The sequence below is a fragment of the Falco punctatus genome (assembly GCF_963210335.1).
Source record: "Falco punctatus genome assembly, chromosome: 8".
Lineage (NCBI taxonomy): Eukaryota > Metazoa > Chordata > Aves > Falconiformes > Falconidae > Falco > Falco punctatus.
Genome location: NC_137588.1, coordinates 53646576 through 53665666, shown reverse-complemented (window position 1 = coordinate 53665666; position 19091 = coordinate 53646576). Strand labels below are relative to the sequence as shown.

The 19091-nt window shown below is 50.4% G+C and overlaps 1 protein-coding gene across 1 annotated transcript in view; it reads right to left on the bottom strand.

Annotated features, from left to right (window-relative positions):
- The window catches only part of STK10 (serine/threonine kinase 10), a 52679-nt gene extending 34218 nt beyond the window's left edge, over window positions 1-18461 (bottom strand). Inside the window, exons 1-2 of the mRNA XM_080398204.1 lie at window positions 18139-18461; window positions 5377-5541 (exon numbers count right to left, since the gene is read on the bottom strand). Of these exons, the coding sequence (XP_080254330.1) occupies window positions 5377-5541; window positions 18139-18294 (321 nt within the window). The 5' untranslated portion in view covers window positions 18295-18461. The remainder of the gene's footprint in view (window positions 1-5376; window positions 5542-18138) is intronic.
- Window positions 18462-19091: the final 630 nt, after the last annotated feature.

Genomic DNA, 19091 nt, shown 5'->3' with positions numbered 1-19091 from the left:
GCAAATTGCTTGGCCCTGGAAACCCAGGGAGGTGTCAGAGAAAAAACCACTGGGCTACATTGCTTTTTCCAGTTTCCAGCCCTGGCCAAGATGATGTGCATCTAGCAGATTCTAAGGACAGGGAGGGGACACAGTGATAGCCCTGCCACACTCCCAGCCCCCAGGGCACAGCGATGCCTTATCCTGATGTGCGCACATGTCTGCCCGAAGCTGCCCCTCGCCTACCCTCCCTGCAGAAGTTACTGGAGTTGTTTTGCAGTTCTGCCCAAGTTCTGGACGGGTAGGAATTTAAAAACTGGTCCAGCAAACACCACCCCCACACCAGTTTGCCCCACAGGGCTTATCCTGCAGCAGCTCGTTGGTACCAGTGCAGAGCCCCACCAGCAACACAGCGCTGTGTGCTCACGGGGTGCAGCCACAACCGGCACAGATGTGAGTTTCTGCAGTTGGGGGAAAGGAGGAAGAGAAAGGAAAGGGTTGTTCCTCTACAACATTGGGTAGCTGTTTAACAAAGTTCACAAGTTTGGGATTACTTTGTTTTTCTGGGTCTCCCCTCTGCTATGCTCGAGCATTACACGCAGCGAGCTGCAAACAACTGTTCAAGCACTTTGGGGGAAGTTTGGTACAAAGCTTCAGGAGCATGAGGCCAAGCAGGAAGGGCCAGTTTAGACTGCAACTATCCTGCCAAGTGAGATTTTAAAGGGACACGAATAGCCCTCAGATTCCTCGGGGACAGACGACCAAGCAGCCTGGAGAGCCCCGGTCTGGTACAGCATTCAGGCAAAGGGGTGTCCCGCAGGCATCCAGCCACAGCTCAGGCTGCTCACCCTGTGAGACATCCCTGCAAGTTGCAATAACCTCCCTTCACGAAGGAAAACCTTAGGGAATCTGATACTGTTATCAGCTTTCTTTTTTGTTTGTTTTAAAGAAGAAGTATTTCCAACTTAGAATTAAAAACTGCAGATGCTTTACATAGCCCAGCAGTCTAGTGCATGGGATAACAAACATTTCTTTATGATACAGGATTTTCAAGAATGCCCAAATCTCCAGTCAACATCCATATCAAAGGGGTAGCAATCCAAAAAGTCCCTGGCTAAACAGGTCAGGGCCTGCCCACAGAAAATGCAAAACGCTTTTTTAAGGGAAGTACAAAGACTTGCTACAAAGCTGGTGTCTATCTGCAAGCTGTAAGAGTTACATACCCACACAGCAGGCTGGTGAGAAGAAACTCTAAGCTGATTAAATTAACCATCCCCAAAAAGCTCCGGCAAGGCAGGGTTACCTGCATGGTACAGTGATTTTTGCTTTGATCTCCAGGAAACGTCTGTTTATTCAAAAGCCTGTTTGCTATAGCAACCATGGTTTATAGAAAAGGAGAGAGGGGGAAGAGAATTCCCCGGTGCTTTGCTAGAAATGTTGTACCACCACCAGAATCCTGCGGTTAAATACCTGGGGCCTAATGACATCTCAGTTAATTTCCCGAGAACCCTACAGACTCGATGCTGGAGCATCTCTGACAGGCTCCTGCAGGAGGGATCCCAGGTTTCCCACCCCACTCTGTGGATCAGCTACCACAGTGTGTTGGGTTGTCCGCCAGAGGTGCCCAGTGTCCCCTGGGAGCAGAGATGTCCCGCAGGAAAGTTGGAGTTCATCACTCCAAAGGAGACCTCTCCTCCCTGGTCATCTTATCACTGCTCTCTTGGCAAGAAGAGACACTCAGAAGCAGAAAGGATATTCAGAGCAGGAGATACAAAAGTTCCTCCCTTCCTCTGAGGTTTCTGTCTTTGTGTGTTGTTTTAGAAGGCAGGGGGGGAGAAAAAAACACATCAAAAAAACACATGGCCCTTAAGAGGGACACAACACACAAGGTCTGTTGTCTTTCTTTCCCATGTACTAATAATCATCAGTGCAAATTCATCACCATTGATTCCAAGTATTCAAACCCCATACCTTGGCCTCATTCCTCAGACACAAAATAGCTTTAAAAAGTCCGTTTTTAAAAGTGGCACATATATTGGGTGAGAGAGATTTGCCTTTGTGTTTCCAAGTCCTACACCACACTTCAGGAAAAAAGGACTTTAAAATGTGGCCCAGCCACAAGGACTCAAACCAGACTTTTTTTTTTTTCTTTTTTTTTTTTTAATAGCATGAGATTCTCAGCTTTCATTTGGTGCTCCCTTTTCCAGCAGCTGGGATTTATGCAAAAGAACATCAAATGCCACAGGGCTTATAATAAAAATAAAATAAAATCATGAAAGCTCCCACCACTGCAGTTTTGCAAGTCTCCGTGGGCTGTTTTCAACCAGCTCAAGACTCTGCCACTAGCGGAGAACAGAAGGTGGAAGGGGGAACGGAACAAGACAGCAGCCGCTGGTGAGGGCACGGCATCTCTGCAGCGTATTTATATGCTAAGGAAGTTCATACTGGATGCTGTCATCTCACCAGTTATATTCCTGGAGACTCACTGTGGTCCTCCAAGCCCTTGCCTGTGATTTGCAGTGGGCTTCTGCTCTGTCCCACACAAGAGCTGGGGTTCTCCTCCTTCAGCTTGAAGCCGATCAGGTATAAAAGCAAGAGGAATTTGCCAGTTTATCCTTCCATTTCAGTGCTATGGATTTCAAAGCAGCTGCCGCAGGATAAGCCACTTGCCCTTGCACAAAAAGGTTTTTTTGCTCCATAAATATTGCATGTCACCTCCTGGTTACTGAAGCACAAAGCCAAACCCTGGCAGAGAGGAGCTATAGGGACCTAACGCAGCTCAGGGGGACAAGGAAGCTTCTGCAGCAGCAGCCACCACCAAAGGCCAGGTTTCCTCACATATTTTCCTTGTTAGTTCAAGAGTCAGAGAACAGTCAAGAGACTGATTTAGCAAGAGCCCTTCTCAGCGGCGTCGGCTGAGACTGCTTGTGGCACAGACTGAGCTGTAAATTATTCAGAGCCAAAGAGCTCCTGCCATCCAGGAGGTCAGGCACGTCTGGACCCCTTGCCAGCCTGTCTGCATGCTCCCACTCCTGCTCCTTTCTCACTTTGAACATCGTCTTTCCACACCGGGCTGCAAGGACAAGGAAACCAAAGCGGACTGCAGATCAGACTCGCAACCCCGCAGCAGTTTTACCCAAAGCCTGAAAAGCACAGCAGAGTCCATGCACCCATTGTGCACATGGACCTTTTGCAAATGGTCCAGGAAAATGCTGGCTAAAACAACTGCACAGACAGAAACGGGGATGGGATATGGACAGGACAATGAAAGCCGGTGTTTATATTTGGATGCAAATTTTCCCCAGCAGCCTGGTGACCAAGAAGTGGAAGCCTTTGGCTTTAGGGAAAACCTGGTAATGACTAGATGCCTTCCAGAAGTATAACAGCCCGGCTTATTTACTTCACTCAAAGCCAGTGAAACACTAGAGCATTAATAGGAACAGCCTGAGCAATGAAATGCAAATGCCGCTCATGTAATTAAAGAAAGAGAACGACCCTCCTCCCAAAACAACAGACAAGGCTGTAACATCTGCCCGCACGGGAGAGCCCCATACAGGAGGCTCTTGTTCCAGTAGTTTCAAAGAGGCTGTTTAATTTTAGTAGGTCAGCAAGCATATGACATTACAAAGCACTTCTTAGACAAAAGCAGAGCCAAGGAGCTCTGCAATCCATTTTCCCTACAGGAAGGAAGGCCAAGCTTCCTATTGCAGGGAGGAGGTAGCAGGGGAAAGGGGAGGGGGCTGACATTTTAGAGGGAACGGCCAAGGCCAACGTATAAAATTCAGGCAGACCAGGCACAAAGCAGGGAGCTAAAAACCAGCAGAACAAGGTGGAATATAAGCGAGCCCCATCTCTCACCCAAGCTGGGTATACGTTTGCCTTTTTCATTTTGCCAAGATTAGTTTTCCTGCAGTTGCAATCTCTCCAAATCCTGAGTCCCCTCCTAGGAGGGATGTTTGCCTTTCACTTCCTTAGAAGGGTACATATTTATTTTGTTCTTTACTGTACCCAGGGCTCAGCATCGCAATTAGCAGCCATCCAAATACCACGCCTCTGCACAACCTGCAGCCCAGCGCCCTCCAAGCAAGGAGATGCACAGAAGGAAGTGGTCAGGGCTGGGTACCGCAGCCCTCTTAAGCAGGGTGCTGAGAAGTTGGGGGCTTTTCAAGTTTTTTTCCAGTAAGAAGGGACACCAATGCATCTGACATTGCAAAAAGTACTTGCTGAATAAGCACACATGGCCCAACAAACAGTACCTCTCCCGTGTTGCTTAACTGAGGAACGAAGACGACATGGATTGCGTTATTCCAGCGACAGCCCCGTGGCTCAGCCCACCTCGGCACAACAAGCAGGGACTGATGGCTCTGACAGCTCAGCTCACAGAAGTGCAAGTCTCAAAAGCTGAGATCTCTTTTGTTAAACTCTAGTAAGATTACCCTGGGAGGTCACAAAGGTATCTGAAACGTTACAAAGAGGAAGCGAAAAGTAACAGAGCTGCTGAACACAAGCTGTGACACTCTCCTGACTTGCCAGTAGTTCTAGGAAGCAGCAGATGAACTGGCCAAAAAGATGGGTTTGAAAATCCTCATATTCACCGGATTCACGCTACCTTGACAGAGGTACACCTGCATGCACAGTTATTTGAATCGAGCATGGGGCAAGTATACAGGGGTTCATGCCCTCACCCTCTCCAGCCCTCTGCACCTTTCCCTGGGCAGCACGCAGGAAGGTGCCTTTCACAGTCACCTTCCTCTGCTGCTAGAGTCTCAAAGAAAACAGCAGAAAGGGGGCAGGGGGGGGAACATATATACCTGCCAGGCTAGGGGAAAGAGATGCAGCTATTCCAGCTGCAGCACAACTAACCATTGCGCTAACCCACTGGATTGCATTTTATGTCCCTGTGCCTCCACAGCCATGGGAAATGGAGCCTTTGTTATCAGTTGCCTCTGCATTACTGATGCTGAGCCAGAAATAAGACACAAATAAAAAAAACCCACGGGGTTACCCTTCCATCTGTCTCTCAGAAGAGGGACTGAGTGGAGAACACATGCCCTTAGTGGTGCTGTATCTTCTACCTTTACAAACTCCAAATGGTGGGAATAAATAAATAAATAAAAATAAATCAAACTCCAGTTTTCACTTCACTACGAAGATCTCTTGATCTTCCCTGGGCTGTTTATAAGCAGCTTTAGTTGGAAGACAGCTTGCTCAAAGAAAGTGGGGAAAATCCAGGCACTGATGGCACAGTGAGTAGAACACAGCTAGGTAGTCATTTCTAATTCACACTGATGCTTTAAGCTGATACAGAGATTTTGGTTTGCCATAAATTAGCCATTTCCTCTCTGCAGGGTGAGAAATGTGCAGCTCTACAGGTCACACACAGCAACAGCCTCTTACCCAGAGCTTGCCATCCCAATAAAACGCTCCCAGCAGCTTGACGATGTGCCGGTGATCGCAGGTGGCCAGTATTTCAATCTCCACCATGTAATCCTCCAGTTCATCTTCACTCTTTGTTTCAATGACTTTGGCAGCTGCTAAAGCACCAGTTTCCTTATTCTTAGCCTGCAAGACAAAACGAGTGTTAGTACAACAAAGGCGAGGAGAGCCAGGAGCACACAGTACTTGCACAACTCTTGCTCCTCCAATTCACACTCAGTTTGACTGGTACCAGCCACAACACAAGCATGGGAGCTTGCAGATGCATTTCTGCTTCCTCAGCCTGCGCACAGGTTTGCAGAGGATGAATGCGTCAGGGCCAGAGCATCCCCCTTCCTCCCTCCAGTCTCCAATGCCCACACCACTGCCCATCGTGGGGAGAAAGAGGCTTTTAGAAAAGGAGCTGCATCCTATTGTTTGTAGGATTTAAAAAAAAAAAAAAAAAGAAGCAAGAAAACCTCAGAGTACAGAGACTCTCCGATATTGTAGGAGATAGTTTCAGTTACTAGAAGTCCTGAGTATACAGATAATCCAGCCACATTTCACAGTACAGCTGCGCACCATCACCACCCCAAACAGCCCTTCCTCACCAGGGCAGTTTTCTGTAACACACGAGGGAAACTTAGCGATCACTTCCTTGGCAAGTAAAGCAACAAGAAGGGAGTGTGTTGATTTCCCAGGACTGGCCAGTATTCCTGGTGTTGCATATTAGTAGCTCTTCAGATCACAGTACGAGAAATACTATGCATGCTCTTCCAGCTGCCCCCTTGCTTTACGTAGTGCCTTTAACCAACTTACTCACCAAATAACCAGAAAACCACCAAACCCTCATTGTCCTAGCGGCTGGAAAACTTTTGCTGACTTTCCCTGCCCATTCCTCACAACGCAGATGTGTACCCTTGGGTTAGCAGCTTGCTGACCTCCTTCCCCAAGCAGCTCTCACTGCCTAGGAAGGGGGCACCGACCGCTGCACAGGGGCTGCTCTGCTGGTAGGTGCCACACACCTGCAAAAGGCTGTTAATGCTGGACTGGAAGCATTTGCAGACGTGTTTCTTATCACCCTACTCCTCTTGTGCCCCCACCCAACAAGAGGAAAAGGCAGCTGGTGAAAGGCTTGGCTAAAAGCAAGGATCTGTAAGCAGGCAGTGCCAGGTGAGCCTTGGAGCCAGTCCCATGGAGGACCATTTCAGCATCATCCACCCAGCACTGTCCATTGGCTCCTCCCAAAAATGCCAGGGCGAGACTGCATTTCGCAAATGCAATTTGAACAAATTGTTACAAAAAATAAGAAGTTTGCACCAAAACACCGAAAGGGTGTTTGTGAGACAGTCTGCACAGGGGGCTTCACTGTGAGATGTGCTGTAAACTGGGAGAGGGGGCAAGACAGGAGCTGCTGACTCAGGAGCACCCTGCCCTTCCCAGAAGTGCATTGAATCAGCAGATCAAGGGACTGGAGAAATCCCTGCAGCTCACCTGCTCTGCTCCCTACTGATGCACGAGAGCCCCCACGGCTCGATTCCAGTTTGCTACCCATGTTCCTTCCATCGCACCCACTCTGGGCTGCCTTCCCCCAGGGGAGAAAGTCCCACTGTAGATGTCCTCACCAGAGGAGCTGAGCAAGCTCCAGTTGTGACCTTTCTCACCGCTCTGTAGCTTACATATCTGTTTGGGAAACCTACACGGGAGCTTACAGGAGGATTAATTCCTAGTATAAACACAACAAGCCCCACCGAACAGTTTTATACAGCTTAGGTGATAGTATAACTGTGTACCAAGGAAGAGGCTGGGGAGGAGGGGGAAGTAATAAAAGAAAAACCATACAAGGGAGGGAGGAAAACAACAGACCCTGAGTCTCTGCTGGGTCTTGAAGACTTGCTGCATTCACAAGTTGGCATGGACAGCCGTGTCTTTACAACAGGGGACAAATCCATTTCCATCTGGGCTCACTGCCCAAATGGAAGGCGGCAGCCCACACTGGTTTCAGAAGGAATTAGGGGGTGTCTTTTGGTCAGGTTGGTTTGTTTCTTACCCAGTTGCTGCCAGATGCCCAGAGGAGGGCACGCAGAACGGGGCAGGGAGAGATGCGGTGCAGAGCAAGCATGGGGAAAAGCACAGGGAAAAGCACAGCACTTCCAAATCGGAGCAAGAAGTGCCCCACTGTGTTTGCTCTGCACTTATGGTGTTGGGAGAGGTCCAAGGAGGGGAAGTAAATATTGTGAGAAGAGGTGGGGCTTCCCTTGGAGGTCAGCCATCGCACGCTTCCCACCAGCGGGGTCCCAGCCAGCTCAGTGCTTCCAGGATGCCGGGGCCCTGCAGGCACCTGAAAAAACCCAGGAGCAGAGCGTGCCCCAGTCCCCCCACAGCATCATCTCCCACTGAGAGGTCTGAACCAACATATCCTCAGCCCAAAGCCTCGGCGGAGCCACCCCAGCAGCCACACTGCCACCCCCAACCCCTCCCGGGCTTGCTAAGGCATGCAGGGGTGCTGGGTGCTGAGCTGGAGGACATAGTTTTGCAAACCAGGCTGCAAGCTGTGGGTGGGGGAGAGACCACAGCCTGTATGTTCACTGTGGCAGCCTGACCTCATTCATCGTTACTCCTAAGACTAACGGGTGAGCAACCCAGCACCCCCCAGCAATCGCTTCCTTTCTAGATACAAGCCCGTGTATACCCTGCCTGATGCCCAGTCTTTAAATATCTCCATTACGGGATTAGCTGCTGCCTTTCTCCACCACCTTGGACTGCCCCAAATGAGAGTGTTTACCCAGCCATCTCCGTTTCCTCACACATCCTAGCAGGGGATGCAGCTTGGGAAGGGAGGGCATTCCATAAGCTGTGTGAGCTGGGCTTCCACCCCAAAGGGAGAGGAGCACTGCACTGTCCCATGTCCCCCCAGGCCAGCCAGCACAGGGAGGTCACACCAGTGGAAGCAAAGACCACCATCTCCAAGGAGAAGTCAGCTCAGGACATCACAAACTCATGATGCAAGAATATGAGTTTTTGAAACAAGCTCACATGGGTAGGGATGCCACGAGGATGGTGTGGGCACAGACCCTGTACTTTCCGTGGTCCTGTGATAATATCACTGCTACAAATCGGCGCGCTCACCGCACTTCCCAGAAGGGACAAAAATGCCCCACAGCCCTGCAGGACAGCAGAAGCTGAAGCAGAAAGGGACCTGAGACTGTGAGGTTTAATGGGAGATTTTTGAAAATTAGTCTCCTCCGGGCTGGCCCACTGTAGCGTGGGGAGGAGGCTGGTTGCCCCACACAGCTGCCCTTGAGAGGACCAACACTCGTACAGGCTGGGCAGCTCATCCCCTCCTGAGTGGTCCCTGGCCCCCAAGCCCAAACCCAGGAGATGTGCACCGGCTGGTGCAGGCACTCCTGAACCGAGCTGAACAAGTCACATTGATCATCACAAGAGCTTTGGAAATCCAAGAAGCTTCTGTCCATTTCTCCACCTTCTCTTTCTCTCCATCTGCTCGTCCTCCAGCCCTGACACTAGGCTACAGCCACGTTCCCGGCAGCCTCCCTGGGAATGGCAGCTGCCTGCCATCAGGCAAACGGCTGCATCACAGCCCGTCGCAGCAGCCAGCCAGCTCCAAAAGCTGCTCACAGCCAGCCAGATTTATACAAGCAGCGTCAGATTTTGGCCAAGTACGCCAGGCACTCTCCCTGTAACTCACATCTGGCAATTTTCTTCAGCTTCTCCATTGGTATTTTCCTGCACACAATGTATTACAACACAGATATTCTTCCAGGAAGGTGTGTTGGGTTCTCAAATAGGCCAAATGCTTATGCTGACAGCCCTGGGAACTGGTTTCAGAATCCCAGGCGTGAGATGATCCTTTGGGGTTTAAAGCCCTTTCCTGATTTCTGCTATCTTTGCGCAGTAGATCAGAATCTGCCCCAGGACATGGGTACAAAGCAAAACACAGCCTGCTCTGACCTCAAAAAGCCAAGCTAGCCATTAGGCAGAAGGAACCAGCATCTCCAAATCTGTCACCTGCAGGCCTGGCTGATACCCCTCACGGCCAGGGGACACACAGCACCAGGCTGGGAAGAGGCAGCATCTGCTGCTCACTCTCCAGAAGCCGTGGGAAGGAAGAAAAGGGGCCACCAGCCCCTCTGCAGCTTCACCTGTACCTTGGCAGGGGGTGGATGCCCTCACCTTGCAGCTAGGGAAATGAAAACTTCTCTCACGGTGGCTGCTTTGTTTGTCTTTAAATCCCAAAGAAAGGAAGAGACAATGATATGGAGGAAAGAAGAAAAACCAAGAACTATCAAGAAAGCACCCTAGGATGACTTGCCAACACCAAGTTGGTTAGCCACACCAGCTGAAAGGGAATCATCCTGCAAAATAGTTTGAACTACAAATCCAAAATCTTCTGCAAATCCCAGCCTAATAACAGGGTCTCCGACCCAGCAAAACTCCATATCAAGGACAGAGAGATGGGGAGAGAGATTCTATTCTCAGGTAGAACACCCCCAAATGTGCAGCCTTTGAAGAATTCATGCTGTTTCTCATTTTTTCCGGTGAAATTTGTGGATAGAAATGAAAGGACCACTTGGTGAGATCCAAGAACAGAAACTGTTTGATGCCGGTCTATGACCTATGGCTGGTCTGTCAAAAGCACACATCCAGTTCTATCTTCTAGCTCCTCCATTTTAATGCCATGGATAATTTATCCCTGGAGTGCTAATTAGCACACACACAAAAAAAAAAAAAAAAAAAAAAAGACAGAGCAGATTATAGTTCAGCAGTGCATCCTGGGCACTCTGCTGGCAGCTGTTAGATTCATTACAATCTTGGCATTTAAAACCAGAAAAGCCCTTATGGCCACTACCAGCCTTTGTGCAAATCGACACACTCCCAGACCACAGTGGGCAGGTCTCTGTAGAAACAGGATTGGAACATGCATTCCATGAAAGAAAACTTATTAAATAAAAGTTATCCGTTAAACCACTTCCAGAAAGCCATGCCAGGAGCCAAGCAGGATACAAGGCAAAGGATCTTGCTGGAGCCCTCTGGACCAAGATGGGCACTGGCCATGACACTGCCAAACACACTGGGAATACCAGGGAATAGGGAATGAGTAGGATTTACTCTTATAAGGCAGAGGCATAGAGAAACTACTGCTCAGCTTGTTGATTTAAAGGGCGAGAGGTGCCCGTTCAGGTGACAGAAGAGGCTGTTTGGCCTTTGCCTGTGACTCACCCTCTGAGCTATTGTGAAAACCAGATCGTGACCAACACAGGAACTATTTTAAGCCTTTAAAGAACGCATTACCGGAAGGCTGGATTGTTCGGTCCTTCCTCGGGCAGGACTGCTGCCGAAGGCACAGCAGTTTCTAAGTGAGGGAGAGGAAAACCCTGTATGAACTCTCACTCGCTAGCAGAAAGGAGAGAGCTAGCACCAAGTGTGCCCCAAATGCTTCAGCTAGGCTTGCTCATCCGCAGTGTCTTCCCAAGCCAAGGGATGATCCTTTTTAAGCCGGTCTGCCATATCACGCCATCATATTTTTGGTGCAAGCTACTCTTCCCATGCTTGTAAGCCCTCTCTCCACAGCAGGATTGCTGATTCTTCAGTTTATCACCAAGTTAGAGAACCAGGAGTAAAAAGCCTGGTGCTTTCAATGGGTGCTGTATTTGAGGGTTGATCGTTCCGACCTCCCCCCTGCACCATACTCTGGTTGTGTGTCTTTGTATACAAGCAACTGCTCACTTACATATTTTTCAGGGATTATGTAATGGTTAATTGCCTTCTGATGAACTTTGCCTGAGCCGCCTGCATCAATAAACAAACACAGGATAGACAGCCTTGAGTCAGTGCTTGTATTATTGTCAAATAATTAATGGGAGCTTAATTGAGTTCCATGCCCAACAAGCTCCCTAGAGCCACTTCAGTTTGTCACTGTATATGAAACCTGTTTTTTTGGTTGGGGTTTTTTGTTTGGGGTTTTTTGAAATGCTGATTTCAGCCCTTGGTACCACCCAGCAGACCAGCGGGTGACACGCAGGCAGGGGTGCAGCAGCCAGGCTGGTACAGCCCTCACCTAGCAGCCCCTCGTACACACAGCAGCCCACACTGGCATGCATCCCTCGGGCATCAGGTCAGGCAGGACCCCAACTGCACCGGGCTGAACCAGGGCTGCTGCTCTGGCAGCTGTGGCAAAACTTCTGCAAGGGCTAGGGGGAAGTGGAAGTGGCTTGCAAAATAAGTCAAAAAACGTTAGTTTAAAAAAAAAAAAAAAAAAAAAAAAAGCAGAAATGCCTTCCTCCGGTTTTATGAACTAGAGGCAAAGGAAAGTAACATCGCCAGAGAGCTCAAGCTGTGACCAAGGACTTGTTTTCTATGTAGACGTGCTGAAAAAGTGTGACCAAAGCATGCCACGTACACGTTTTCCTGCCTCAAAAGCTCAACAACAGCCCAGCAGAAGTGGGTGAGAGATAACAAGCTCAAGCAGTAGTACGTTAGCCAAGGAACAGAAAAACTCCACGTGATGCTTCAGGCCTCACCCCCAAATGCGGCAGCAGAGGCCACAACAACAGCAAGAGGCTTCTGTGCTATAACCACTATAACCCACCTACAGAGACCGAGTGGACCTCATGGTCCTGGTGTGAGCAAGAAGTGAGCAAATACCCAGGCAGGGCTTGAGGAGAGGGAAGATCCACATGGATCCAACATCTTCAGCCTACATAAGCCTAGAACTTGGAAGCATGAAACATCCTTCAAATCACTGGTCCCCTAGAAGAGTGCTGTGCCCCAAGAGAAGCATCCCTGCCCTGGTCTTCATTCAGTCAATGCCACAACACTGGGAAAAAATTAAAATAAGGGGGGAAAAAAACCCCACGCAACCATTTCTGAGTTTCCTAGCAACTTTCTGCAGCAGATTTGGTACATAGAGCGCCGATGCCTGAGCAACGGGCTGAACGGCCACTATGCCCGAGCGCCAGGGAACAGGGCTCAGCCAGGCAGTGCTAGTATGCGCTCCTATCCGTCAGCCCTTTTTCACTGTGCTGGAAAAGCATCAGATAAACAAGGTCCTGGTGGCAAAACAAAAACCTGATCAGCCCTCTGCTATCTCCATAGCACAAGCCCACCAAGGGAGGCCACGCCAGCAGCACGCCTGTGCTTGGCCACGATTGTCGAGAGAGAAATACAGGGCAGGCAGCAACTCAACGATGCTAGCAGATGCAAGCACCGAGGTCCATCGGCATCGGCTGGCTTTGGTGGGGCACAATTTCCTTCACTGTTTCTCCTGCCTATTGAAATAACACATAAAACATTTCAGTTGGTTAAATAAGGGCATGAGCACAGGTAACTATGAGGGAATTGCACAAGAAGGAAAAACGTCAGGAAGGTTTCCATGTGTTGGATGGGAAGAGCATTCTGTTTTGAAGAGCACATGCCTGGGAGGTGGGAGTGAGGTGCTTTTTTATAGCCAGGAGGCAGAAGGCAGTTAATCCAACTCCAGCAGCACTAGTGCCATCACCCTACTCTTCACAGGGGACACGCTGCCCCTTCCAACCCCGCATCCTGGAGGCAGCATGTGCAGACACCGCTCCTGAATGCGACTGCATTCTCTCTTCAGTGGGAGCAAAGCAGCTCCAGCAACAGGGCGATGCTGAGGCTCAGCCGCTGACCCTCAGGCTGTGCTAGCGAGGCAGGGGCTCCCTGTGCCCCTGGTCTTGCCATACTTAACCCTGGCACAGCTACATGAGTCACCACCCCCTGCTGCCTTCAACAGCAAATTTGTTAAAATGTACCTGTTACTTCATTGTTTTAAAGACTTGCTTTTTTTTTTTTTTTTTTTTTTTTTTTTTTTTTTTTTAGTGACTGCTCTTCATAGCTGAATTCCTTTTCCCTGGGGATCTGCGGCTGAGCGAGGCTGGCAGTGCAGGCAGGAGGGCAGCACAGCCACCCGCCGCAGCCAGAGCCCCAGCAACCTGTGACCACACGGTGTGGTGGTGAGGGTGGCTTTGACCCGAGTCTCACGAGGACAACCCTAGATTTACAGACAGCAGCATCCCAAGAAAGAGAATCTTTTTTTTCCCCCCCCAAGGACACCACACATTCAAGAAAAAATAATAAATAATAATAAAAAAAAAAATCACGAGACACACTCAGCAGGGATTTTCCCAAGGAACAATTGCCACATGCTTGATGGTGGAAAGCTCAAAGCCTTCATCTAAACTTTCTCTTCCATGCAGCTGCCCACAGCTCAGCCCACTGTCAGCAGCATTGCCAAGCTCTGGGCCATGACGCTGAAGTCATTATCAAAATATTTAGGCCATGGAGAGCTATCCCTCTCCCCTGCCACACAGATACAGCCGCGGCTCCGTGGGGTGAGGGACAAGCTTCACTTGGACTTCAGCAGGGATGGAGCTTCACACGTTTCAGTGAGTTTCAAGCGAGCATCAAATTTAAAGTTCAACCAGGTTTAATATTGTTGGACCACTGCTCTATAACTAAAGCAGTGGTGTCTTCCCATTACTCTTCCCTCCTCAGCTGAAACATTTTAGGAAAAAAACTTTCAGTTATTCTAACGGACAAGGCCATGATTCGATATTACCTGTGGCTTTTAATATTTTTTTTGTGGCCATAGTTACAACCAAACTTCCTCCCTCCCCTCCCCCCCCCCCCCTCCCTTTTTTTTTTTTGTTCGGCTAACTTAACAGATTAGCATCTCTCTGTGGCACCCTTTCCAGGAATTACACGCTAAATCCCCCATGAATCAAACCGACAAGAGCTGAGCCCAAGTCACTCGAGCCAGCTCGTGCAAAACCAGAACGGTGCAGGTTCAGCTGGCGAGCAGAGAGGTCTGCATGTGGCGGGGACAGTCTTGTGCCTTCAAACGGGCCCATGGCTGTGAAAGCCAGGCTTATAAGGCAGCTGCACAACATTTAACAATTAGTCTTTTATTACCCAAATTTCAAAACAGAGCATTTATAGTCTATAGCATGTACAGCACTAATACCACCATAATAGAGCAGATAAGATACAGCTTAAAAAGCTGAATTTGGGTTAAGAAGAAAGGAGAATGACCACACAAAAAGCACGCTTATGGCTTGCTGTGACATGGGGTTCAGCAACATCTCTCCTCAAGCCGACAAGGACAGCCGTTTGAAGGCAAGTTCAAGTGAACAAGCCCCTTTCCCACCACGGTGGGGGCTGCAGGCAGCACGGCTGCCCACGCTCCCGCAGGGGACAGCCTGTCCCCACCCTGCGAGGAGAAAGCCTTATCAGGGAGCCAGTGTCCCCATCAGTGCACCCTGGGAAGGGGAGATAGTGTTTCACAAGAGGCATGAGCGCAGCAAAACCATCCCACCATAAGAAAGGCAACGAGTCCCAGGACTTCTTCCAGCACAGCCCACGCTTTTGTAAGATCCAGTCCACCCGTGCTAGCTTGTGAATTTTCAATGCCCAGAAGAGCCCTTGCATACCTATTCCTGCTGACATTAATGCAACTACCTGCAACAGTAAATACTGCACCAACTAATGGGTTTTGCAGGACTGAGATGTGATTCAGCAGCTCCAAGCGTTCAGCCCACGGCAGCCTGCACCGCTGGCTTCGCTCCGAGCATCTGCACAGCTCCGAGATCCGCATGGCTTTGCTTTGGCAAAGCAGCTCACTGGGAGTGCTGCTACCACTTCTCCCCCCATGCACACACAAACAGATGTTGACTTTGAACGAATAAAACCACAGCTATATATTTTATTGATCGTACCTTGGGCATTTTTGAAGAAAAAGAACTCTGCTTTCTTAAGGCTGTTTGAAAAGGGTCTGAGTTAGGAACTTTTACAGGCCCACAACCCTAGAGGTGCTGCAGACTTCCCAGGCTAGCACGCTCTGTTCACAGCTCCCAGCTCCTGGCCTAATGACTGATTTAATATTATTGATTTAACGAGCTTTGGATGAGGTGGGTAACAAAGCATATTTGGCATGCAGTGCATTACTATCTATGGGCTGCTATCCCTTCCTTATCATAACTGCTGGACTTACCAAAACCAAGACATTAATAGAGTAAGAGCTAGAAAGAAACAGTTTCTCCCTGCCCCCTCCTACTTTTCAGCTTCATTACCCTCTGCAACTAGTTTCACTGTTTCCTCATACAATCGGGTCCTCTTTTGCTGGAAAAAAAAAGTCTTTGTATAAAAATAGGGAAATTGCAGTAGTTTCCACTGGCTGCAGGTTTCTTAAGGTCTGATGTATACATTTCAGACTCCACTAAAGACTTTGTTATTTTTAATTAACATATATTTAAATTAAGCCTGTCCCACTTTCATAAGTGCTGTGTCAAACCAGTTCAAGTTTGCTCAGCCGAGTACATGGGGAGTCCAAGACAGCGTTCCCTGACAGTGTTCTGCAGGGCAGTAATGCTCCCTAATAAAACCATCACCCAGCTGAGCCCTCCTTCCTCCTGCTCAAACCCAGCCTCATAAAACCAAAACCTAGTAAAACAAGCACATTTTTTTCTTCTATCCATATCTAAACTTCTCCCAGGTCCACCTCTTCAGCGTACAAATCCCATCCTTTTGCACTGTTCAGGGACAATCGGCTCTTTGGAGGGAGTACAACATATGGTATGTAGGGCAGGATGCAGGCACAGGCAGATTCTGTCACCTCCCCATGCTTCCGTGTGTGGAAAAGGGGCGGAAGACCGGCAGGAACTTCATTCAAACATCCTGAAACTTTCACAGCCATACAAACAGTCAGACTTGCTCTAAATGATCCCTTTTGTGTGAACGGCAAATTGACTTTAAAGTGACTTAAAGAGAATGATTAAAATTGTTCTTCATGTCTTGGCCATCTACATTCTCCTTGAGCACAAGTGGGTTAGTTTGCTTGTTTGGGGTTTTTTTTGGGCAGCTGAGCAGAACAAGAGGTCAAGCCTCTTCTTTCACATCTCCATCCTACATGCATCACCACCTCAGGGAGCACTCCAGATTTAGAAAGACAGAGGAAGGCAATATGCAAGTTAAATCTTAGCATGACAGGAAACTACATTTCTGCAATAATGCCACTGGCCATTACCTAAAGTAAGGCATTACAGGATGTGGCACCCAAATAATTTGTGCTTTTTAAAACAAACAAAATCTTGCATGAGAATTCTTCAAAAAGCAGCCATGTCCATGTGCCAACCAGGATGGAGAACAGGTGGAGAAGAGATCAAAGACTGAGAATTAAAACTTTACTGAGAATAAAACAGCCTTTGATTTCTGTCACAACATTAACCCCCACTCCCTGATCAACTGTGTTAAAACATCACAAAAGCAGACGGTCGCCTGAATGTACCAGCTATAAAGGTAGTGGTCTTCACTGTGCCATTTACTATAACCCACATTCTCATTTGGGTCAAAATGGGGATCAAAGGAGATGGAAGTAGCTGGAGATGAGATGTTATTACCTAACAGGCTGCCATCCTTAGCCTACAGTACCTCTAGTTATCCTGCTAATTTTATTATTGGTGTGAGGCTGGAGTCAATAGCAGAGGCACTCAGGTATTACAACAGACTTAACTAAACCAGCCACTTATAAAGTAGCTTTAAGCTGAAAGTTACCTACTTCGGATATGCTATACATGTTTAAAATAAAAAGGATTTAAATCAGTTATTCTTCCACATTTTCATTTGTCTCAGAAGCCTGTTAATTTCTTTTACAATGCTTACCTTGTTCCTATCATTGCATGAGAAACCTAAGCATGTAATTATCCTGGAGTGAATGTTGCTAATATACAAATGGGTTTCCAATGCACAACACCAAATAAACTCGTAACAGAAGCACTGGTGCTACTTTTGGAAGGAAAAATACTATAAGGATGTAAATATGATTTTTAGGAACTGCATTGTAATAGAAGACAGGATTCTTCACCAAAGGCTTCCACTCACTGGACACTTAGAGCCCAGGGTGTTTTTTTAGAGAGTTTCTATCAAATAATACGATAGAAACAACAACATAAATACAACAAATCCCAGGACACCGTAATAAAACACTTCTGTCCTGACCTGCAGCCAGCCTGCCCAGCCTGCTCTTTAGTTACTACTTCTTTCCCAGTTCGGAGAAGCCAACATCTTCCCTAGCAAACTGATGAGACTATCGGAAGGCAGCTGCCCAGTTCCAAACTGGGTGTAACAACGGTGCCCCAAGCAGCCGGGTGCCCCAAGCAGCCGGGAGCCCCGGCCACCCCACCCCCCCACCCCCCCCCGCCCCCAGCTGCAGCACAGGGGAGCGCAGTGTGTCAGAGCCGGGAACAGCAAACCCGCTGCTATTTCGGAGTGCAAAGTACTGCGAGTATTTGGCCTTTAAACCCCCCATCCTTTAACATAAAGGTTAAACATTCATAGCACGGGCCGTGTCCCCGCTGCCGAGGAGCCGGGCTGTCCTGCTCCGGGCGTGCTGCCGGCGGGGACACAGGGACACACAGCACCGCCCGCGGGGCTGCGGGGCGCAACCCCCTCGCCTGACACAGCATCGCGCGGAACACGGTCGATTTAAGGGGGAAAAGCAAAATCATAATTAAAAAAAGCTGCTCGCCCTCCCTCCCCCTGCCCCAAGCCAAGCGCCGCACTCAGCAGCCGCCCGCCCCTGCCCCGGCGGCGCAGCTAACGGGCCCGGCACCGAGCCCGCGGTGCGGGGGGCGACACCGCCACCCCCGCGGGGCCGCAGGTGCCTCGCCCCGCCCGGCAGCCCCCAGCGCCCCCCGGCCGCCGACCCACCTTGTAGACCTTGCCGAAGGCGCCGTCGCCCAGCTCGCCCACCACCTCCCACACCTCGCCGGGGTCCAGGTCGCGGCGGACGTGCTCGTACTCCTTGGACCGCCGCTTCTCGAAAGTGGAGAGGCGCAGGATACGGCGGAAATTGGCGAAAGCCATGCCGGAGCGGTGCGGGGCTGCCGCGGCCGGGGAGCTGCCGCCAGCCGCCTCCCGCGCCCTGCCCCGGGGGAGGACGGAGCCGCTGCGCCCGGGAGCGACGAGACGAGGAGCGGGGAGCGGGGCCGCCTCCAGCCGCGCACATGGAGCCGGCGCCGCTCCACCTGCTGGCCCGCCCGCCGCCCCCGCACCATTGGCCGCCGCCCGCCCCGCCCCGCCCCGCACGGCACGGCCCGGCCCGGCACGGCACGGCCCGGCTCAGCCAGGGCTCAAGCCAAGGCATGGCACGGCTCAGCCAGGGCGCGGCACGGCACAACCTGGCACGGCATGGCTCGGCCAGGGCACGGCAGGGCACCGCTTAGCCAGGGCACGGCACAGCCCGGCACGGCTCAGCCAGGGCACGGCACGGCACAACTTGGCACGGCATGGCTTAGCCAGGGCACTGCACGGCCCGACCCGGCTTAGCCAGGGCACGGCACAGGCCGGCACGGCACGGCTCAGCCAGAGCTCAAGCCAAGGCATGGCACGGCTCAGCCAGGGCACGGCACGGCACAACTTTGCACAGCATGGCTCAGCCAGGGCACGGCACGGCACAGCCCGACACAGCCCGGCACGGCTCAGCAAGGGCACGGCCCGGCCCGGCTCAGCAGAGCGCACCACCCCGTGCAGCGTGGTATGGCACAGCCCGGCTCGGTTCGGCCCCGCCGCAAGCCGTGCCCTTGAGCGGGGCAGGGAGCCGCGTATCACATCCCCCCGGACCCCACCCCGCACCCCCCAGCCCCGCAGGCGGCGGCCGGCCC